Source organism: Trachemys scripta, chromosome 11 (assembly GCF_013100865.1).
Source record: "Trachemys scripta elegans isolate TJP31775 chromosome 11, CAS_Tse_1.0, whole genome shotgun sequence".
Classification (NCBI taxonomy): domain Eukaryota; kingdom Metazoa; phylum Chordata; order Testudines; family Emydidae; genus Trachemys; species Trachemys scripta.
In genome coordinates, this window is record NC_048308.1 from 26,378,022 (window position 1) to 26,402,486 (window position 24,465).

Sequence of the window (24,465 nt, forward strand, 5' to 3'; positions counted from 1 at the left end):
TGCTGTTACTTGCAGTGGTATGAATTTCTTTAATTAGGTTAAAACTTGGTGTCCCAATCAGTGAAAATAGAGTGAACCTGACAAGTGCACAAGGAGAAGCTGCTAGCCTGAAGTGGCTGAGAAAGGTTGATTGACTTTGACCTAGTAGGAAGAAGCAAGAGGTCTTGAGTAGCCAAGAACAAGTAGATGGTCTGAGGTGGGTTAAGAGAAAAGGTCATAGCTGAGTGTATGCAAACAGCCTAGAGCATCAACGAGAAAATGCAGAGCTGGAGCAACAGAATATGTGTCTGTTTCCCAGAGCAGACAAAAAGAAACTGCTAGTCTAGGGCAAAATTAGAAGTTAGCCCTCCCACCCACCACATTGGCTAAAAGTTAGTGATTAGCTCAGTGTGACTGTAAGAATTTGGCTGCCCCTCATCAAGGAGCTTGGACTCTTTACTGTATAAATATGGTATTGTGAACAAAAGTAAAATCAGGCCTAGTGGTCTATGACAAATGGAAACGTTTTGGTCATTAGTTTTGCCTTTATCTTCATTTAAACTTATAAATGTTGAGGGTTACCATTTAAATCGAAACAAAGTTGTTGACTTGCAAACCATTTCTAGCTACATAAATATATCTAGGCTTCATAAAAAGTTGCCTGTGGCCTTCTACTGATTTTGCACTACCACAATAAAGGTGAGAAAATGCCTGGTGTGGATATTCGGGATCATTTGACTATTGGGAGTAGCTGTAAAAGGTAGTAACTAAACCAGTTTCCAGAATAACTAGGTTTTATTTCAGATTTAGAGAGACTAGTTCTTATTCAAGAAATTAATGGGTGACATATTTCAACTCCATTTACTGAAATGATACTGAGGATGAAAAATATTAGTAAATGAAGAATACTCAGAGCTTAGGAACACTGTACTTCGTGATTTTTTGGTCTTTGAATGTTCAGTGGATAGTAGCAATGCAGACTTCTATCAAAAATTAATAATTTACTTGAGTTACTGCAGTGAAGAAGCAGAATACGAGAAGGAGGAGAGAAAGACTGACATTACATGAAAAACACCTTTAGTCACATAAAGTCACATTAAAAACTTCAAGAATATTAAAAAATTACAACATATACACAAAGATATTAATAAAATAAAGCAAAACACATCTTAAGCAAACATTAAACAAGAATCAGTAAAGCATCATCATCACCTGGTTCACTCAAATATTGTTAATACACCAAGTCAACCCAAAAGTGTCCAGATTACAAGTCAGTCTGTAGCCAGGCCACAATCAGTGCATGGAACAGCCCTAGCACATCACACCGCTTTACAGTGGCCATTCTGTCCTGGTGATATTTCAAAGGCTAGTTTTGCTTGACCCAGCAAGAAGTTAGTCCGGCAGGAAACTGGCTGAATGAGAGCCCTGTATCTCACTCTGAGAACAAACAGGAGCTTGGAGAAAACCAGTCCCTAACTGCTAGAAAGCTGTTGCAAAAAAAACCAAAAAGAGAAATGGAACACGGGCAGTGTAGGAGAAAATGAAACACTGTGTCTGAAGCCGAACAGAAGGGTCACTGCGCAGACACCTCAGGGGTAATATGGTGCACAAAACAACCGGTTGCTACAATGCTATGCAGGACGCTCCCCTGCAAGTCACTGGAGCACTTAGGAAGAGGAGGTTCGTGCAGCATCCTCCAAGCTGGGGACAGAGATATCCCCCCCAAGCTGCATCAGGGACATCAGAGATTGTGGCATAATGCTGCCGCACCTTGACACACATGCCATAGAGCTGCCTCTTGGTCAGGGTTACAAAAGGAACATTCACCAAACCCTTCCAGGACAACAATCTGACTGGTTGCACCAGGATCTCATCCACAGAAGGGAGACAACTAGTGAGGGGGACGCAGGAGTCCCTGCAAAAAAATTCTGCAAATACTGAGCAGCCCGCTGAGGGAGCACACCTGGAATTCAGCCAGGACCTTATTCAAAAAATGTACAGACCAGATTGTTGTCTAAACAGCAAGAGCTGTCAGTGACTTCCAGATTGACCAATTAGGAACAACCATGAGGGGCAGCTTGGTCAACCCACCCTGGGTAAAAGCCATAAACAGGCTTCTGGAGAGAACTTCAGCAGGAAAATATGGGTTAAAAAAAAGTGGCTCTTCCAAGAGCCATAAATTGGAAAATGCCTGGTCTGATTGCATGCTTTGCAGAAGTAGCCAGGTTATTAAAAGATCATTGTAGAATGGAGGCAAATCTAGCCTCTGTGATCGACCAGGTGCCAACAAAAGTAGGTGAGTGTCAAAGTCCATCCCCCCAGTCAAACAGAGAAGAGAGATGACAAGGGTTTTCCAGGCTTGTGGGGAGTCAGAATAAATATAGCAACTGCTGAACAGACTGCAGGTGAAGGACTGCCTCCCTGCTGACTAAATCAGTGAGCCTCTAGCCCCCTTCATCTTGGCAGGAACAGCAAATCAGGGTGCAACCAGTGGTAACTATTAATAAATGGTTAATAAGCCTCTGAATCTGGCCCAAAAGTCTCGGGTGGAGGGGGTCCAGACACATTAGCCGGTTCCACAAGATTGAGGCCACAAGATTGTTGGCAGTCAAAACCCACCTCCAAAAAAGAGAGTCCAGGAAGGAGCCAGCACCATTTCTGCAAATGCCCTTGCACCTTCTCCTTAACCCCCACCAGCTTCCTTAGCATATATTGTTCAGATCCAAAAAAGACCCCCAGCACCTTAATCCCAGAGGTGCCACTGCAATTGTTGAAATTCAAGTCCTGTAATAATTTGGTATTAAAGCGGTAGTGGTAATCACAGGCAGGAATAAGGAGAGACACACTGACATAATGATGATCAGACAAGTGAGTGGGAGACATGGAAGACCAAACAAACATATTCACACTGGCCTTCATGTTATAAAAGTGATCCAGTCTAGCCCTTGAGGCCTTCAGCTAAGAATATTGCCTAACAATGGGGTGAGAGAACTTCCAAACATCTACTGGCCCAAAGGTCTGCTTGAGACAATACAGTTCCCTGGCTGACTGAGGGTGTGGCTCCTCATGGTTCATGTCTAAAACATAATCTACAGTGAAACTGAAATTCCCTCCCAGGACAATAATAGTATAAGGGTCACAGCCAAGCAGCATGGGCAAGTGTTTGCAGGAAGGACAAAATCTCGCCTCAGAGTAGGGGCATACACAGTAAAAAGATTTTTAAAAATAGTGACAATACAGGTCTCCACCTGGAGGAACCGGCTCTGCACAATCTCCTTCACAGAAAGGATCAGTGCCCCTGCACCCTGGAAAAAGAGAACAGTTACCCCAGCAGTGACATTGGAGCAGTAGTTTGAGAAAGTTTTCACTTCCCATTCCTTCAACCAGTTCCCCTGATTGTCAGGGTCTCAGGGCACTTCTTGCAAAAGGACAACATCAGCCTGTTTTTGTCTGAGAAATTCAAAGAGTTGTTTTCTTTTATGACCATCCTGGCATCCGTTAATATTTAGAGAGCCAAAGTTGAGCAGCACCATGAAGACTAAAAGCAGAAAGTCAAGCAGCAGAGAGAAACAATAGGAACTGGAAGTACTTTGAACAAGATGAGCCATGGGGAAGCCTGTATATCTTGAACAATCCACGAGCTTCTGCATCTTGCTCAGCAACGTTTTGAGATGGAAATGTTTCCTACGATCAACTGAGGTCTCTCTCAAGACAAGGGCAGTTGAATGAGCAAAGCACTGTAAGACATAGAAATAGCCCTGGACCTCAACTCCTGGCTTCCCTTTAGTGCTGTCCAAAAAATCACTAATCTCCTTCACGCTGTACCCAACCTGGCTGAGACATCAGGAACCAGTAAGGAGTCAGAGAGATCATCATCATCCTCTTCATCTCCCTCAGACTCCACCTGCTCAGACGAATGTTGAACCGCCACTATAACAGTCTCATCATTCATGAAGGAGGGAGATTCAGTGGGAGCAGCTGGCATGTCTGTTTTCCCAAGAAGGATAGGCAGTACAGCTTCAGGTGGGACACAGCATCATCATTGCAGCATGCAGTATTGGGGGCTTGAGGACTCACCATGCCAGGGAAAGACAGTACCCCACTGGAGCTACCACCCAGTGCAATGCTATCCTTCTAAGGACACACAGCTCCATCCTCAGCCACTGTCAGCAGCTCAGGGGCCTCCAAAGTCTTAGCCCCTGTTAGAAGGAGTCACACCTAAATCCATGTCATTGGTCTGTTCTTCATCCACATCTCTACAATCTCTCTCTACTCCCTATGCTGGGAGGTGCTCCTCAATCTCCAGGACTCGTTTCTGTCCAGGCACAAGTGATGGGATCACAGCAGAGGTTCCACTGTGAGGGCTGCTCCCTAGACAATGGCAGACCACCTATGGTGAGGAGGAGGTGACAAAATCTGGCAGTGCAGATGCAGGCTCTGTTTTCTGCTGGTCCCTTGATCCCCTAGTCCCCTTCCCATTATCCTGGGGTCCCACTTTCTTACCATGGACCACTGAGCCAGCAGTGCCTCGGCAGGAACCCTTCAAATGAAATATTTCACCACAAAGGAAATATTTCATACTTTCAGAGGTAGCAAACACTGTATAATTTGCCCCATCTGTGGGGTGCTTTTAAATCAGGTTCAAGGAGTGTTCAGGGTTATTTGGAACCATATAAACCTGGTGCCAGAATGACATAACATGCCTCACCTCTGGCTTCTTCCATCCTAGCAGCAGAAACTACCTTCCCATAACAGGATAGAACATACACTAGTGTCTCATTGTGAAGGAAATGGGGGAACATTGGAAAAACAGAAGTAAACAAGTAAACAACACAGTGCAAGAGACAGCAGGCACATACGAAACCCCATGCTTAGGCGTCAAACTGCTAAACCTATCTGAAGTGGACCCATGGAGAAACCCCGCCACTTCCCAAGGAAAAGGCGGGGGAACCAACCACACTCCTAAAATAAACAGCAAGTAACAAAAAAAAGCACAGACTAACAAAAACCCAGCTAGTGTACACAGCACACACCATACACAGCCTCACTCTCAGAAACTGCCACAATCCCGAGAGAGAGAGAGAATTTAAGTTAAGGCTAAACAGATTACATATGACTTTCCTCGGGCTGGCCACATGGTTATTGTTTTAAAAAGTACCAGTCATCATTAGACATCACAAAAATGTGTTTGTAATTCCATTCAGGCTGTGGTTAGAGAGAGATGGCTCTTAATTTTAAAAGTTATGATTATATATTGAAACTAGATTGACTGATACCAAAATCTGGCTTGCTCTCCCCCCCCCCCTTTTTTTTAACATATAAACCAAAAAATGTGGGCTAAATTGTGAAAACTGCAGTGCCAAATGTGAAGACGCATGCATGTATTTGAGGAAGACTTCTTTTTACAAATGATGGCAACTAGTAAACTGGCCATGTTTTATCTATGAATGTCTTTTTTCTCAAATGGAACCGCTCATTGTGTAATAAATATAATTTTTTCAGATATTTTAGTGGCATTAATGTTATTTAAATCACTGTCGCTATCTCTTCATTGATTTTTAGATTCTGTTCCTACATTTGGAGATCTGAGTTTGATAGTTTGAAAACAACAAATGTAATAAATGTTGGACTCAAACAGCCAGTTTACTGCAAAGACAGGCATGGAGAAAAAGAGATGCATGAAAATGGGCGAAAATCTGGGAGCTCAACTCTGAACTTCTTGAACACCCTACATGCCTATTAAACTCATGCATGTGCAGGGAATGTAGAACCAGACCATGTAGAAACATGCTTATGTGTGTTGTAGCATCCTTTCACTCTCAAATTACACTAACTGGTCCAGATATATGAATTCAACCATGTTAATAGCCAGCAGTGGGTGTGGTCTGCTGTGTGCACCCTGACCAAATGCTAAGATAAGAAGATGATCTTACTGCCACAAAATTTTATTGTTGTACATCTGCAGGAAGCAACACTCTCAGCAGCACTGGATATAGGAATACAGAATATAAACACATGACCGTGTCATCATATGACCATGTCATCATATGACCATGAGCAGCTGAGAGCAACATGGCCATTTAGCATGGAGGAGTGTTGCTACAACATGGATGGAGCAAAAAATCCACATTCCACAGGAGGTGGAATTCATGGTGTGCACAGAAAACACTGCTCCTCCAGATTACTGTCACAGTCCAGCTGCCAGATTAAGACACAAGAGTGAGTGCACCAAACTCAGTAAGTCTAAATGTCATATGGACTTAGATGTTGATGTGGCATCCACAGTTGATGTGCAAATATACACCATTATATAACTAGCTGCCAGTACCTGAAGTCAACAGCTACTCCCACCCTCACAGTCTGCCAGCTGACATACAATTCCAACTCCAAGAGGCTGTCAATGCACATCTGACACAATCTGTATCTTGCAATACTATGCTTCCCCTCCATGTCTTTAGGATGTATTTGTGTATGGTAACATAGGCTACTACTTGCCTCACTTAAACTGAGTAGTCCTGTCATGTCTCTTGTGTGTCCCTCTAGATAGCTGAAACCCCTAATTTAGCTTCTGGAAACTGCTTGAATTTTCACTCTCCAGGCTTGATTTTGCTCTCACACTGGTGTAAATCAGTAGTACCATTGAGGTCTGTAGGATTACAATAGTGTCTAAGGCCTTCTTTATGGATCTATTTTAACATTGGTTCAGCATGTGCTATAGGATTTTTCCACCACCATGCCTCCTTTCTACCAGACAGCACCCACTTATCCCATAGCACTTTGCATGCAGAGTCCAGGTGCATGGCTGCATGAGAGAGCACACAATGTTGCTAAACCTCTTCCATTCCTTTTGCACAGGTTTCCTGGCAATCCATGGGGCAATCAGCCCCTCTGAATTTGAGGGATGCAACTTGGCTGATACTAGACATTAATCTGCAGTGCATATTTAGATTATCATGCTGTTGGTAGTTCATTTCAAAAGATTATCATGGCGATAATTACAATTTTCTCATTATTTATTCAATTTCTAAATTCACTAAGAGTGTAAGAATGTAACTGTGTTGTTCTTGTACATTGTTTTCTTACGCACGGCTCTTCAGTTTTGCTTTTGTCTGCAACCTGATATCTCATGAAGAAATGAAATTTGTGTTTCAGTAATGGTCCATGGAAATGGCAGATTTAAAGAGTTCCCTTTTTATTTGTTCCATTGACTCACCTAATAGGATTTAAGTTGGTTTACAAGGGTCAGGTTCTAATAAAAATAACACATGCTTCTGTTTTGGGGAAGGCTCTAGAAAGCTGGTTTTCCCCCCAAATACTTTTAGAGGACTTCATCTTGTTCAGCATGAAAGCCAGACATAATTTTTAAATAGAATCTGATCTCTAGATAACACAGCAGTGAAAATTATAGATATAAGGTCAAATTCTGTTTGTTACATATGTTTGGACTCATAGACATCCATATGATTGCTCACATGTTATAAAGAGAAGATTTTAGACCAGTTTTGAATTAGGGTTACCATATTTCAACAATCAAAAAAGAGGACACGGGGTGCCGCCTTAGCCCCGCCCCCCTCCCACTTCCCGCCCCCCTCAGAATCCCCCTACCTGTCCCCCCCACCCTAACTGCTCCCAGGACTCCACCCCCACCTCCCTGCTCCCTGTCCTCTGACTGCCCCAACCGCTATCTACACCCCCATCTCCCGATAGCCCCCCCAGAACCCCCGACGAATCTAACCCCCCGTTCCCTGTCCCCTGCCTGCCCCAACCGCTCTTTACACCCCCTTCTCCTGACAGCCCCCCCAGAACCCCTGACCAATCTAACCCCTCGGTTCCCTGTCCCTTGCCTGCCTCCCCCCCCACACCAGGCCGAGGGAGAGCTGTGAGCTCCATGTGCAGCCAAACAAATAAGGCGCTGCTCTGCAGTGGAGGAGGGAGCGGGGGAGGGGGAGGGACTCTGGCTGCTAGAGGCCCCAGTGGCTGCGAGCGGCTTTCAATCAGGCACAGCCGTCCAATCAGCCACGCTGCACTCTGCATGAGGGGAAGGGGGAAATCCCGGACATTTCTACCTTATTAGAAATCCCCCCCGGATGGCCATTTAAAGCTAAAAAAGCCGGACATGTCTGGGGAAACCCGGACGGATGGTAACCCTAATAGAATGTGTGGAACAAATCTGAAACCTTTTCCTTTATGGACAACTATTTCTCTCTTGTTATATTTCCATCAAAGATGCAGCTACCTGTCTTTAGGTGAGTGACATTATTGGCAATGGCAGTAGTTGCATTGTGTGGAAAAGAAGGGACTGGAAGTTTACAGGCTTTGTGCTGACTGACTGGTTTTGCTGGGCCTGAAGTTAGCACAGATGGTGATTAACAGATCGCTCTGACAGTGACTAATGCTGGAGTGCCAAGATCCAGAGAGGTGCCAAAATATCCAAGAACAAAGAATAGCTGCTGAACTAATGCCTTCATTGTTTCACCTACTGCTTCAGATAGGGCTGCTTTCTTACTGCCTGTAGTCACCTCAACAAATGCAGAAAGGACACTTAATGAAACCAGGAATATTGGAGCAGAAAGAGTTCTCAGCTAGAAGCTTGATCTTTCCTCCTCTAAAGTGTGCTTCCCTTCCTGAGGAGTCCCACTGAGACCTATGGATTGGGATTACCCGTGTGCAAACCTAGCACAATGTGGCATAAGCAGAATATGATGTGAGGCTTAACGTGTAAAGAAGATGCTTCTTTTTTTGTCCTTGTGTCTTGTGTTTACTGTGTAGTTGGATATCGGATGCTTGTATACCCAGTAGAACTAGGGAATTTTAATATTTTCATAAATGGTGGAGACACAGCTGCTTCCATACTTTTACTACCTACAGAAGTTGTCCTGTGACTGATACAAGTTGCTCTTTTATTTGCAGGTATAATACCTTGCCGAGCAGAAGAACACTAAAAAATTCAAGATTAGTGAGTAAAAAAGACGATGTTCATGTCTGCATCATGTGTTTACGTGCCATAATGAATTACCAGGTACTTGCATTTCAATGATTTTTGACAAAATAACTCTTACTTTCTGGAGGTGGAAGAAGAAGCTAGGCATAATCATTTTAAAAAGTAAAGCAGAGGTGAAAGCTTAATTTCTTACCTGTTACTATACAGTATATTTGCTAGATTTATATTCAGTCCATTATCGGCCAAATTCTGGTCTCACTTACATGGAGGCAATTTGCATTAACTAAGTGGGAGCTGCACTCCCGTAACTCAGCACAATTCAGAATTCAGCCCAATATACAGACTTGATAGGTGTGATGTTTAATGGGAATTGTACAGAACAGTTAGAATGTTATGCAGATGGCGATATCAGATTTCACTCTGTGCTTACTGCAGAGCAATAATAAAATTGCATGGGAAAGAGTAAACTAGATCAAAATGAATCTTCATTTCAGAATTTCTCTGTATTGTCACTGTGAAGATGTGGTCATACTGCACATTCTTGTGGTTTCAGACACTTCGAATTTTCTCTGTAACAATTACTATTAACTGTTATGTACTTGCAAAAAAAGCTTCTAAAAACATTATCTTTGTTTTGCCTTGTACAATCTGTGAAGTATTATTTTTAACCATTTATTTATTTAGGAAGTATTAACAAGTTTACAAACTTTGCCATGGAAATATCAGAAACAACATAGTTACAACAGTGAGCTGTTGTTTACAAGAGATATACAGGAATATAGTAATCAGATCTCTATTTAACAGGGGTTTCCATATTACAGTGTGAGCATCATTACAATACCTATGACATGTCATTTCTGTTTACACATATTTAACAGACCAGGCATGTCTATCAAAAGTTAATATTAAAAAAAAATGGAGTGAGGTGCTGGGTTTTTTTGCAGGTGAATGTACTTTGAGTATTGAATAAATGATAGATAAATATCTAAGTATCTATTTGTCCTTTATTTTGCCGTGTACATAATTGGCACATTAATTTTTCCATCACCACAAACTCCCATGTTTTTTAGCCAACCCTCTACAGTTGGACTATTTTTCTTTTTTTCAGTGAGAGACTATCAGTAGTCTAGCAGTTACTAGTAGGTGAGAGATAAATTCTGCATTTCCTTGTGTGTGACCACTTCCACCAGGAAGCTCCAGGAGGATTACCAAAGGATCCTTTGGTAATAAATATCCAACAGTTTGCGGTATCTGGTTACGGATTGCGTCCCAAAACTCTGTAATGACTGGACATGTCTGAGAAGTATTTCTAGCACCAGTGTATAGGGTAAATTCTGCTCCTGGTTATACCATAGTCAAAGGAATTTGCTGAAGTATTGGAAATCAGTGGCTTTACCCGAGGTTTACACCCATGAAATTGAGAGCAGAATTTAAGCCTATGTGCTAGATCCTCAGCTGGTGTATATCAGCATAGCACCACATATTTCTAATGAAAAAAAGCCTGGATAATGATCTATTGTTATAATAATCAAATGTTTTTCTTAATTCAGTTATGGTTTTCTGTGTATTTAAAACACATAAACAGTAATTGTCTTACAAATATTATAAACAGTTGTTATATAGAAATATAGATATGTGTGCATTATTCTGTATTGGATTAGAAACTCTTCTTTGAAGGGTAAATTACACCCTTGATTGACCAAAAGGTCCAAAATGAGGGGGGATATGGGGGAAATAGAAAAAAGAAAACGATGAGGGGCTGGCAGTGGCATTCCAGAAGGTTATTAGAGTCTGTGTTTGTCAGATGACTCACAGCCAAACCAAAAGTACTTTCCACACTGCTGGTAGAAGAACAGTTGGTATGTACAATATTAAATGTAAATGTGCTGACTGATACTGTAAACGTGACAAAGTTTTGTTTGGCATACAAAGCCATGAAGGGTTGCCAGATTGGTCATAGATATGTAATTTACTGGAATTTTTGAAATAATAATTGCAGTCTCAAAACTGAAATGGTATTTCCCCTTCCCATTTCAGTATGGATTCAATATGGTCATGTCACATCCACATGCTGTTAATGAAATTGCACTAAGCCTGAACAACAAGAATCCCAGGTAAGATGTCAGGAGTTTAGGACCTAGGTAAGTACAGACTATACTGCACTTGATGGCTTTTAGAGACACTTTTCAAACTTGCCTATGCACAAGTTTTTTGCATCAGAATAACTAAATCAATTTAGACGCAATGGTGCAACCTCTAATGTAGATACACTTAAACTAGTTAAAATTACACTGAAACCAGGTCCACTTAAGCCTATAATTACTGTAATTTACCGCATAGGTCTGTATTGGGGTTTGGACTGGTGTAACTAAATTGATTTTAAATTGATTTAGATATTATAGGGAAAGGGGTGAAATCCTGGCCCTGTTAAACTCAATGGAAGATTTGCCATTGAAGTCAATGGATCCAGGATTTCACCCAAGGTTTATAATACAGACAAAACCTTAGACACCCAACTGTTCTAGAACCCAGCACAGGTTCTGTAGAGAGCTAGCGAGAGCAATGTTACTGCTTATTAAAGTGGAAGTTCCTTAGCTTGTAAGCTCTTCAGAGTGGGGACTGTCTCTTATTCTATGTTTGTACCGTGCCTATACAAAGTGGCTTCATTCGTACGTGGGCCCTAGGCACTACTACAATAAACAATAACAATAATGTTCCTCGCTGCATGCGTACTCCTCTCTCACTCCCCACACACTCTTGCTCTGCTGGGAATTGCCAAGCTAGCGGTTGGATCCCCTGAATTTCCAGATCTCAGGACCCTGAGAAATAATTGAAAGTTGGTTGAAGCCAAACATGAGGAACAGTCTTGCGCATACAGTGAAAGATAAAACTACAGAAAGTGAAGGAAACTGTGACCGTATCACCACAGTCTTTCTGCAGTGCTTCCTCTTTAGAATGCAGACATCTGAAATCATGTTGTTCTGGTGGAAGTTGGTGCATGACTTCCTTTAGTCAGACTTGTGGGAGGGTGTGAATATGGTGTTGCCAAATCTCACAATATTATAAGTCACAGGATATTTAGTGGGGTTTTTTAAAGCTCCATCTCCAGTAGTCAGGAGATTATTTAAGAATCTCAGCTTTCATTTTTTAATAAAGCTAAGAACCCCAAAGGTTCATAAACCAGAAGGCAAATGTAAAGAAACCAAAATGTATTATGGTTTAAAATCTCATGATTTTTAAGCCACTTTCATGATTTTGGGGGCCTGGCTTGTGAACTGAATGGGGGAGGGTGGCTGTTCTGTGGAAAGAGGGAAGCAGCAGCTCTATGCTATATCCTCCATATAACCAAGCACTGTAACCATACCCTCTGTGCCGCTGGAGCTCACAGAAATTAGTGGGCTAATTGAAGGGTGGAGTCAGGGAACAGACATAATTTCAGCATGTTCCTCTTGTGCCCAAATGGATGCGACCAAAGCAACATTAATTGTCCCTCCTGCCTGCCAGTCCTGATGGAAGTGGTATAGGATGCACATACCAATGACAACAAAGAGTCCTGTGGCACGACTAACAGATGTTTTGGAGCATAAGCTTTCGTGGGTGAATACCCACTTCGTCAGACTCACAAAAGCTTATGCTCCAATATGTCTGTTAGTCTATAAGGTGCCACAGGACTCTTTGTTGCTTTTTACAGATCCAGACTAACATGGCTACCCCTCTGATACTTGATACCAATGGCAGACTTTGCAACCATGGGAGAGATGGCTGCTGCAACCAGCCTGGAGGAGTTCAGAATCCTTATGATCTCTCTGCACAACAGATGGGTCATGGGGATCTGCGAGTTAGTGGGCCTTGCCCCTTCCTATCCATAATCGGTATGAATCCCTCTACTTGAAGGGGAGGACATGAATGATATTCCATTACAAGAACTCTTTGAACCTACTAGCAGAGTTTTGATCCTCCTGTGGGTTTTTGTATGGCAGGGAAAAACCTGGCAATTAGAATCTAATTTAAAAATATAAAAATCCATTCAGGATTGTTGGGAAATTGAACATTTTATCTGTGTCCAGCTTTTACTGTAACAGTTTAAAAGCAAAATAGCATCTCCGTCTAAGGCCCTGATTCAAGAAAGCACCTAAGCCTGTGATTAATTCCTTATATGTCTTTATGATTTTAGTGCCTGTCAGTCGTTCTTTTGGACAAGGCCATACTAGTGCCCTTTCCTTAGCTGTGCAATGCAAGGAGTATGATGAGTTCCATTATGTTACAGGCATTTGGAGCTTGTTGCATGCTTTTCTATCAGCAATATTTTAGATGAATTCTTTTTCTTCTTATGGATGAAAGGGAATTATCTTTGTGTGAGCTTGGCCGCTATCCAGCTTGCTCAGAATTTCACACTAAAGAGGGGAATACATGCTAAAATGTCATATAATTCAGTGATGATAGGCACCTCTTGTTATATTGTAGTATAAATAAAATAATTGTAATGGAGGATTTTTCACAGTTGTATCTAGGAAAGTCATAGATTTGAATCAAAAGCACATTCCTTTAATGTTGAACTTTTAGGGAAAATATGCTGCATTATGGTGAAAATAGCTGACCAATAATTGCTGTTCATGATGTGCATGAATTTTGTAAAGCGATCCCCCTTTAAATATATATATAAAACCACTCACCTGCATTATGGAGTGCCAAATACTCTGGATCTGAAGATGCTCAGAATATTGCAGCAGGTTCTCAGTATCTTGCAGAATCAGGCTCTCAAAGCACTTAAAGAGTAAAAAGATACTGAGGGCAAATAATTGTATTCAGTCATCACATCCATCTTGCAAATGAGGTAGTAGCTGAATCATCACTTTATTGTCATTAATTCTTGTGTTTTCTTTCTTTTTTAACAGAACAAAAGCCCTTGTCTTAGAACTGTTAGCAGCCGTTTGTCTTGTCAGAGGAGGGCACGAAATTATTTTATCTGCGTTCGATAACTTTAAGGAGGTAGGTTATTCTGCTTCATCAGAGACTGGTGCACATACATATAGCTTTGATATGGTCTACTGGAGCTTCATGGTTTATCTTAATTTCCTGAGGTATGGAGAGTGGCTGATGTTTCACAAACAACTTTGAGATGCAGTGACATAAAGAGAGAGTTAGGGCCTGATTCTGATCTGACACCAGTTCTATTCCATTCAGCTCCAGTGGAATTAATCCTCATTGAGGCTGAAATTAGTGAGACCAGAATCAGGTGTTACTTTGATGAAGCGATAAATCTCATAAGGGCTTCTGTTTTCCACATTTCACACCTAAATTTAAAGTGTTTGTTTTTATTATATGACTCTTAATACAAGCAGAGATGAACACATGTGGCAGATTTTGGGTGCCGATTTGAATGTCTCCAGATTTCAGGAAGGAATTGGATTCAGATTCAAATTTTGAGCCCATCTCTAAATATAACCAGACTTTCCATTCTTCTGCTTGTGGAACTCCCTTGAAGTCAGTGGGAGTGTTAATCAATATCAGGATTGTAGTCATTTCAGAAGAATCTGACTGTTCAGAATGAAAGTCAAAAACTCTTAACATAATGTTACCTCCTGTATGTTCAGTCTGTTTACACTCAGTTTTCCTTGGGCTGTCCTTAACCACATTCATATTGGCTATTGAGTATGACATAGCAAGATATGAGACTATTTCATTCATTTTAATTAGATGTGACAAAATGTAGTATTGAATTCAGTATTACTAAATTCAATTTTTGAAATAGCATAGAAATTCAAATCAAAATGATATGAGTTGGGATATAAAACACAAATCTTCAGGTTGATTTGCAGAACTGAAATCTGGCATGCAGTAATTCTGTGCACTCTTGACCAATGGTTTGTCTGCATTAGAGCTGGAGGTGTGATTTCCAGCTTGAGGAGACATACCTGTGTTAGCTCTCATCGAGCAACCATGCTAAAAATAGAAGTGTAGCCACAGTGGTGCAAGTGGTGGGAGGGGATATCCACCTGAGATGCAACTTAGGATCACTTTTATAGGTTCTCAGATGAACCAAACACAGTTTTGGTTTCTAAATTGCTCTTCCACTTTATAGGGCCATTTCCAAAGTTCTCTGAGTGCAAAACTACTTTTGCCATCAATGGAATTTCACATGTGGAGGGATTGCAAAATCAAACCTCGGGGTGGAATCCTGACCCTTTTGAAGGCAATGGCAAAACTCCCATTGACTAAAGCAAAGCAAGGTTTTCTTCCTGGGTGTTGGAGATACATAAGTTTGGTTTCATCAATAAAGAGAAAATAGTTGATTCACCTAGTTTGATCTGCCCTAAAATTGTTAGAATTTGATGAATACCAACAAGATTGTAATCAAATGTGGGTTTTTTTTTTGTTTTGTTTTTTTTATTAAACCCACCATTGCTGTTGAGATTTTAAAAAATGTATTTTTCAGTTGTCCAACCCAGCAAGCAAGTGTAAGCTCAGTCATTTGGTTGTTATGCTGTGATAAGCTAACATACATTGAACTAAATTCTAATGCAGAGAACTCTGCTATTTCTGAAAGGATGCCATACAGCCACTAGCTGGCTTCCTAGTAGCTTACCATCATGTTCCACCTCATAATGCCTCACTCCTCTCTATCCATATAAACAGCGGGAAGCATTTTTATTTCTGGCACTTTGTTTCTTTAGCTAGGTAAAATGTATATATTGGGCCAGTTAACTGTGACCCTTTACATACCGCAGCAAAAATAAATGTCTGATTCACAACAATCTTACTTGCAATTTCATCTCGATTAATACTTGACTCTCTTATCAGCTATAGTACTTAAGGTGGGATTTTCAAAAGCGCTGTGTGTTAGGCTAACTTTGCTCCCACCGTAGTCGCTAGTAGTTTTACCTTTACTACCTTTAGCACATAGTCTGATAGCATAATTCTGCTTTCAACCACACTGATGGAAGTTGTCCCTGTCTCCCCCCCCCCCCGCAAAAAAAAAAAATTGCTTTGCACTTTGGGAATTCTCCCAACTAGAATTCTGATGTAAAATTACACCTATTATTATGCAACTTTAGCATACCTATAGTTGCTGGACAGCTGTAATTACAGATTCTGAGCATAATTTTGAAAGTGGTCTCCACCTTGCCTCTACTGCACCCTCAAGCTTGTAAGAGCAAATAATTGTGAGCATGGTTTTGTATCTAGAACTACATAGGAATGTATTTGATGTCATTTACATGTCTGCTTCCATGATTGCACTTGTATGTCAGGTTATATGTCAGGTTGTATGTTATAATTATAGATATAAATGACATTATTTGTGCCTGTAGATAACTGTGGGTATAACCCTGTGCCTGTCAATTGCAGTGACACAATGGAAAATTGGTACATTGAAATCAGGCACTCTAGCCACAGATTGAAAAAGAATCGTGGTCCTGTTGTGTGGGCACAGAACGGGGTATTGGAGTTTTAATTCAGCTTTTTCACTTGTTCATTTGTGGCTTTGGGCAAGTCACTTAACATCTCTGACATAGTTTGCACCTTTGTAAAAGGAAATACAAATGAACATAATGAGAATAACTGGATAATGTTTGTGAAAGGCTTTAAGTACAAAAAATGCTGACTGAGTGCTAAATACATCATTATTCCAGTTTAAAATTCTGTATACAGAAGTAGAGTAGAAGGGAAGTTATTGTTAGGAATTACAGACTAGTTTGGCAAGTCACTACATAATGCATATCACTTATCAAACCAGCCTGTTATCCTTTGTAATCACCTCTCTATAGGTTATTATAGTCATTATGTGTCACAAATAAGTCAAAAGGTACTTTTACTGTCTCCTATAATTCTTTTAATAGAACTTTTTGTTGCTGTTTTATGTTTCTCTTGCAGCTAGTTTTGAAAGACTTTTATAGCCCAAGCAGTTTGTATTTTGTTGTTTATTTACTTGTATAATATTCTGTTTGATCAAGTTGTTCTGTAGTAACGGAGCTGTCTGGATGTTATCATTGGAGTTATAGTGCAAAGAGTGATTTTATGTCTATAAATTCTGTTTCTAACTATTTTTCCATTTGACTGATTCTCATATTTATTTCTTGCACTGTTTTCCAGTTTGTTCTGGTTCACGAATTAGTTTTCAGTAATGATTTCAGGGCTTTTTGCTCTTAATTTTTTTAGCCAGTCATATTACAGATCTCTCAGTCACTGACATGTAAAATATTTAATGGCAGATTTATAGCAGTATAGCTCTAATTTAAAATACTGTGAGCATAATAATATTTGCATGGCGTCTTTAACTATATGTTGTAATTCTGCCACAGTTTCTTTATGGTTCTTTCATCAGACACAGTATAAAAAAGGAAGACAGATTAGACCTTGTGAAGCTAGATCTCTGCCATTTTACTTGCATGCCATAAACTAGCATCAAAAGAAATCTGAACTGCAGTCTGAAACTCACTCTATAAGTAAGTCAGTAGAGAGAACAATACATTTCAGATTAAATTCTCCCTCATTCACACCAGTGCTAGTCAGAAGGAACATCAGTGATTTCAATAAACTTGTTTTCAAGTTTATGCTGACATGCAGAATTTGGCCTTTAGGCTTTGACTGTGCAGGGACAGTGCTGGTAATCTGAAACAGTTTTCAAGAATCCATTTTGAAAATGTTTTAAATAATACGGCTTTTCTGGCTAGGGCCAGGCAGTCTGACTGAGGCATAACTTTTTTTTTCTTTTCTATTTCTTTTTTTAAAAACCTGGCTGATTAAAAAAAAAAAAAATTTTGTCCAGTGATCGCACCTGAAACCCTTTGCAATATTGGTTCTTGTACCCAGGCAGTTTCCCAGTGTATACAGAGGGCTTGATATGCTTATAGTTTCAAACTCAGCTCAAGGGCTTATTTGTCTTCTGCAGAATAATTAAAGCAATGTCATAACTGGTTATTTCTGAAACGGAGCCATGTGGGTATACTAAAGCCAAACTATTGCAAACTAGAATATTGAGGGGGTACCAAACCCGAATGTAGCATATCCCTGAAGGAAGAAATATCTATGAATCTCATGCACCCAAAGGGGAATGGAAACCAAGCAGGAAGATATAGTTTAGAATTGATGGAGAAATAGGGAGCTCTGTCGTGGATATGTTTTTTAGAAGGCAGAAGAGTATGCTTCAATCAATAGGTATTCCAAGTTGTAGGGGCGGGTTGTACATTCAAGCAGGTGAATGTTGCATTTGTTAAATTTCTTTGAGTTTCATTTTTCCAAAACTCTTGTGAAAAATAAAGAAAGAAAAAAGAAAAAGAAAAGATAGGCAAGGTTGAGGCCACACAGAAATCTCTGTGTAGTGAGGAACCATCAGTATCTCCACACTTCTCATCAGTCTCCACTTTTAATAGTCTGCTTTTTGTACAATGGTCATTCTCAGTATTTTTGGCCAAAAGCTGGTAGTTGAGTGTAACCAATTAGCGATTTTTCTGTTGTAGTTCATGTGCTCATTTGATGAGTTGCATTCCACAGCTTAGAAGCTATTTGGTAGTAGCCATTTTTATTGCCGTCCTCTGGGATGGAGGTTTTCTTAAAGAGCTTGTCCAAATTCTGGGTCTGGCACGTTTCCTTCATTCCATTATAGAGGTGAGGAGAATTAATTCCTGTGTCAGGGTTCTTAAATTCATCTAATCCATTTTCAGGAGGAGTAAATCTAAGATAAAGATGAAAGAGAGCTTGAATAGGGTCCATCTCCTGTCTCTTTCTGGCCTTTTGCACCATTCTCTGCCTCTTCTCTGCACTATAAAATCAGTTTCAGAACTGTCCCAATATTGTTTGGCCATTGTATGTCAGAAGAAAATTGTGCTGCACTTTATTAACTTGGCATTTGAAAGTCTGTCTAGTTTTATTTACGAGGGACTTGGGTTTGGTTCCAGCAGCTCTTGGAGTGTAATCTACTCTAATCCAGCCTCTAAAACATCCTGGGATAGAAGGATTACAAGTACATTGGTAACAGTGGAAATTGCTCCTTGGTTTTGGTTTACATCCTGGAGTGAGCAGAGGTTACTTACCCTTTTCTTAATGAAAGCAGCTCCAGTATGTATTTCAGGGCCCTGTCTTGCTCTCTCTTTCTCTCTAAGGAAGACTTCCTATCTGCATGTGTTGCTTGACTGTATTTTACTATATTTATGTGAAATAAATTAGAGCTACTGTCCCACATGTAACAGAACAGCCAGGGGCATTTTGTTAGCTATTTACTTTTCTTTTTGCCATTTCCAGCCTGCTGCTTGTTTTGTTTGCAGCATATGGGAGGAAAATGCTGTTTGAATGGCGTACTCAAGTGCTGGCTAGGTTAGGAATTCTCATCCTTACCATGACACCTGTATTCATCCACTTGCAGCTAGTCCTCCTCATTTTCCAGTATTGAGAATTGGTTTTAGTAACAGTAAATAATTGCTGTGATACAGAGGAAAAATTCATAGCTGCATTGCACAGTAACATTTCTTATGACTTAGTTGCACAATGTAGCGTATGAATGAACTGTTTCTAAACTTGAATATTAAACTCTGTTCCAGTGAATGCTAATGGCGGGATGCACTAGAACTGAAGTGATAACAGCAAGTCTGGGTTGTGGTTTTGGAGTGATAAGCAGTGATGATGACTAGAACTGAAGACCTTTGAGGGTCTTCTAGTGTTGATTTCATGGCTTGGCTCCTTCTAATACTTTTTGAAGATCTAAGACACTCAGGTCCTTAAATATCATGACCAAGGTGGTAAAATGTGTAGATAGATAGATCCCCATACACTTACTTTTACTTACTGTCTCTCTGTCTCACAAAAACTTCAAAGTCTTCAGAGTCTTAGAGTACAAGGTGTTGCCTATCTTGGAACTTATCCTTCCATTACCCAATCCAGTGGCAGACACAGGGTGATTTCTTTGGCAAAGCTGTTCTTGCTATCTGTTAGATTTGTTACCATCATCCAAACTCCCTCTTCATGCATTGCTGCCTAGCCTGCCTTCACTGGCAATGCCATCTTCAAATTAATGGGATGATAGAAGATGGAACTGGAGAAGACCTTTTAGTTCATCAAGCCCATCAGTGTGCCAGAGTTGGATATAGTCCCCAGATAGAGGATGGATCAAATTGTAAGTGTTTTGCTGCACTTAATCCTAGTCAGAAGCCCATGATGTTTTGCTTGAACTGTTCAAAAGAATGTATAAAAACTTGTATATTTTCTTGTTGAATGTGCAAAAAATCTTGAGTCAAATTTCTTCACTGAGGTAAGGGTTTTTTCCACAGGCTGAAAAACAAACAAACCACTTTTCCTATTGGCAGAACAGTTGGTATTGAGCCAACTGGGTTTTCAACCAGGAAGTGTGGAGTAGGATGCTGGTGAAAAAGGTAAACACTCCAATCCAGCTTAGAGCCATGAATTTTTTTAAAAGCTTTATTTTTCAATGCAGTAAAATCTGTCTGGGGAAATCTTACTTCTCTGTTAGGTGTATGCACACTGGCTTTCATTTATCTGGTGGGTTTCCAAAGAATAACTTTGATCCTTGGTGGTTATGTAGAATAGCCTGTGACCTCAGATACCTATAGATTTGTAAGTGGAGTGGCTTTTTGTAGGGAATTCATTATAGCCAAGCTCTATTGTGCAGAGTAATTCCAGTATTCAAAAAGGTCTCCAAAGGCATGCAGTCTCATTTTTCTCACATTTTCCATTATATCAGTTTAAACTAAAAATTGGTCTAGCCAAGAAGCTGTTTATGTGCCTTGATGGATAGCTGTGTTTTGGACTTCCTTTAGAATCTGACATTGTAGGTGGTTTTTGTTTTTGTTTTAAGAAATGTGTTTTATAATATTTAATGGATAATCCCACTGAGTATTTCCAGTTTTTTCTTTCAGCTTCTGTCAAGTCTCTTTATTACATACCACATAAAAATATTTGTACTCCCTTTCTGCATAGCAAAGGACTCTAGATGTTTTCTTTTTGATTGTTTATGGTTCTCTCTAACACTGAAATCTAGCTGATACACCAGGAATTGACTCTGAGCAAGTTTCCCCTTCACAGAGAGGAATTAAAGATGGGACATAAGGGCCAACCTATGCCTTCACCCAGAATTGAAACAAAGTCTAAACGGAACTTTGAGTTTTGAAACAGTTTAGATGCGGTTTTTTTGTACACCTCTGACCTTCCTGGTTCTTCCTGGAAGTGGAAGTATCAGAATACTGGAAAGAGAGGGTGTTCTTGCAGTACTTTAGCCCAGCTGGAGGCACTTGAAATCTCTGATGAAATCCTGTTCTCATGAGATTCTTTGCCCAGTTTGGAAGACTCAAAAAGAATGGATGTTTCAAAAAAGCATCCAAACTTTGTCATTAGCTACATTGAACATTGCTGCCAAAAAGTTTGAGGTTCACCCATTTCTACTCACAAAAGCACTGCTGCTACTCTATCGCAGTAAAAGTCAGCCAAAGCATCAGAGGTCAGTGGGATTTGGGGTTCTCAGCTCTTTGCATAATTGTGACCTAAAGGAGCAATCAGTTGAAATCTGAATATTTATAGAAGTGTATATGGTTGAATTGTGTCAGTAGGCTAGGGTCCAATTGGACCCACATGGTTCAGTGCATGGGTTTCATATTTTTGTATGTTCTTTCTCAAGCCTACCATTGAGTCCAACCTGATAAGTGCTGAGCACTGGTAACCCCCATTCACTTCAAAGGGAGCTCCCCATGCTCAGCAGATGTCTGATCCTACTCCCATTGAACTAAGTGGGGACAGGACTTATTCCTAAGTGTGCAGCACTTGTTGGGATTTGGCCTGTTGTTATCAATGAATCCGTTGCTATCGGTGTATTTTAGAAGAATTTTTATGTCAAGTATGGGTAATAGAACCTTGTCATCACAAGGAGCCTCTTCCTAGACCCATTTATGCTCAAAGCAAAATTCTCATTGAGTTCAGTGTGAGAAAGAGCAGGTCCCATGTTGCTTGGGGATAGAGAAGTCAGACATTTACCAGACCATTGTAACCCACATCTGTTAGTTCATGTTTCTACAGTGCATTATAACTATATTATCATGCATTTATTTTTTTACTAAGAGTTTTGTGTTATAAGGCTCCAAGAATGTTGGAGACTTTTTATTGGATGTTGCAGAGGTTAACTTGCCCACAGTGGAGCATTCCATTATCACAGGGTGCTCTTAAATCAGCAAAGTAGACACAGGAAGAATACAAGCCCAGCAAAAAAACTTGTTGAATTGATTTTTTCGTAAGCAGATGTTAGTGAAGTACTGCTGAGGGTATGGCTCATGTGGGAGCATTCTCACTTCTAGGAAGATTTTTAAGCTTGTACCCAATGTTGACACTACAAAACTGGGTTTTGTGCATTGTTGGCAGTGCTGTCCTTCGTATGGGCTATTAAACGCAAGTCCCTAGTGGCTGTCCTAGTGGAAATTAAAGACACCAAGGTACTATTTTTCCCCCAGAGGGAGTGTGGGATAACATAGTTGTCTTAGCCAGAATTCCCTCTTTCAACAGACACCAATTCCAAGGTCTAGGGCTGGGCATAAGCTGTTTCTGAAGTTATAATGACGTCTGTGTTTGGCTGCACAATCACTGCAGTATCAGTATCTAACTCATACCTTTGCAAAGTGAATCCCTTGGGTATGAAAGGTGCTCTATAAACCCAAGTTCTATTCTTTTCTAGCTGTATGTCCTCTCATTTGCAGGGTGGGTGCCAGAACCTCTCTGCTTTGCTCAACTTTTCTCTCAGAAGGGCAGCACATGAGCAGAACTTTTTCTACCCCTATTAGCATGTGTAATGTTATATATGAAAGACATGGTGGGTGAGGTAATATCTTTTATTGGATGGTGAAAGAAGCAAGCTTGGACAGACGTTGGTCCAATAAAAGATGTGATCTCACCCACCGTTTCTCTCTCATGTAATGTTTCAGACAGTTTTACCTTTTTACTGCATACAGCAATTTCCCATGAATCTATTCCTAATGAGTTGGACATGAACATGGGTGGGCATCTGCTCATGATGAATCACCTTCATTCACTGGCCTCAGTGACGGCATCAGCCTAGCCCATGGATTAGGGTTTGTTCATTCTCTGCAATATTACCAGAGTGTGCACAGGACAATGTGGCCATTTTTATGTCTTATAACATATTTTTGAAAATACCTGTATTTGAGTAAAAATCAGACAATTATAGAAAAAACGAAACACTGGGGGCGCAGATTCTCTGCTTTACACCCACTGGGGACTTCCCTAGGGAGAGGGGAATTCTCAGCAGGCAAGACCCAGCTGCTTTCTGTACGTACCACAGGAGTAGAGTGAGCCAGAGAATTTGGCCCTGAATATGTGGAGTCTGAAGGATTCCCCCCAAGGTTATAAATGTGACATTTTTATAGGTGCCATACTTAAGAGGTTGTGTTGAGATTTGCATTTATAGTAAGATAGCAAAGATTAATTACTTTGCTAAGGTATTCTGTGTGTATCTATATGTATATATTGTACATACCTGTAGTATACATGGTGTGTACACAGATATGATATGATTATAAAGTCTGCATGTGTCTAAAGTTGCCAAAGAATTAATATTATTATAAAGCAGAACTCTCCCATCAGATTGTAACATTTTTAAGTCTTTGTAAACTACAGACATATTGCATATACAGATATAGATTAGAGCTGGACCCATAATGCAGAGTTTTAAGCCAGTCCTGCATGAGAACTTTCTAGAACTTCTATAATTTCTCCCTTGGAAACAACTATTTGCCTAGCAGACTGGAAAGTACCAGGGTTCTAAAGGTCAGAGTAGCTCAAACTGAGTCCTTAAAATCTTGACACTTCATTTCAGCTCTTGAGGCTTTGAATTAGGTTTGCTCACTGGTCTGAGCTGTGAGTGGAGCTAAATTTCTCTGTTCAATTATTTATAATAATAATAATTAATAATAACTCCTAAAGTGTATGTAGCACTGTTTTACTTACATGCAAGGCCCTGATCCAAAGCCTTTTGGCATCAATAGGAGCAGGATCTAGCCTCAACTGATTAATTCTCACAGCATCCTTATGCACTCCCATTTTACAGCTGGGGCAGCTGAGCAGAGTGATTAAATGACTTTTCCACCAAGGAAGTGGGGAACAAACTGGGATTATAACACACAAGTTCCTGAATCCTAGCAAGGAGGATCTAAGGAGATCATTAGAATTTCTCTCTCTGGCACTAAGTGTTAATAGTCACCTGTTTCACATGGTGGTTGTGCACATGATCCTTGTACAAACTTGCTAACGTACCTGTCTATTTCTGACAGCAGTGCACAGTGTATAACTTTGGGCTTTCCTTTGTCTGGTTGGCTGGGTTTTACTTGGAGATTTCCTGTGCTATAAATGGCATGTTAATCCTCCCCGGAATAAAAATCAGTGCCTGAGCCACTGCAGCCCTTTTCTGTCAAGTTGAAGCACTCCTAACGCGATCAGAAAATATGTTGTCATAACTTCTTAAAGGTTCATGCTTCATATCTTTCTCTGATATATAAAGTCAATTTGCAAATGGGTTTACCATTTAAGAAGCACTTGAC

At 40.4% G+C, this 24,465-nt stretch overlaps 1 protein-coding gene across 9 annotated transcripts in view; it reads left to right on the forward strand.

Annotated features, from left to right (window-relative positions):
• Positions 1-24,465, forward strand: part of FMNL2 (formin like 2) — a 268,963-nt gene that overhangs the window by 189,245 nt on the left and 55,253 nt on the right. For all 9 annotated transcript variants that reach the window (XM_034785953.1, XM_034785959.1, XM_034785957.1 and 6 more), the window contains 3 exons: positions 8,890-8,998; positions 10,958-11,034; positions 13,816-13,909. In XM_034785953.1, the coding sequence (XP_034641844.1) occupies positions 8,890-8,998; positions 10,958-11,034; positions 13,816-13,909 (280 nt within the window). The remainder of the gene's footprint in view (positions 1-8,889; positions 8,999-10,957; positions 11,035-13,815; positions 13,910-24,465) is intronic.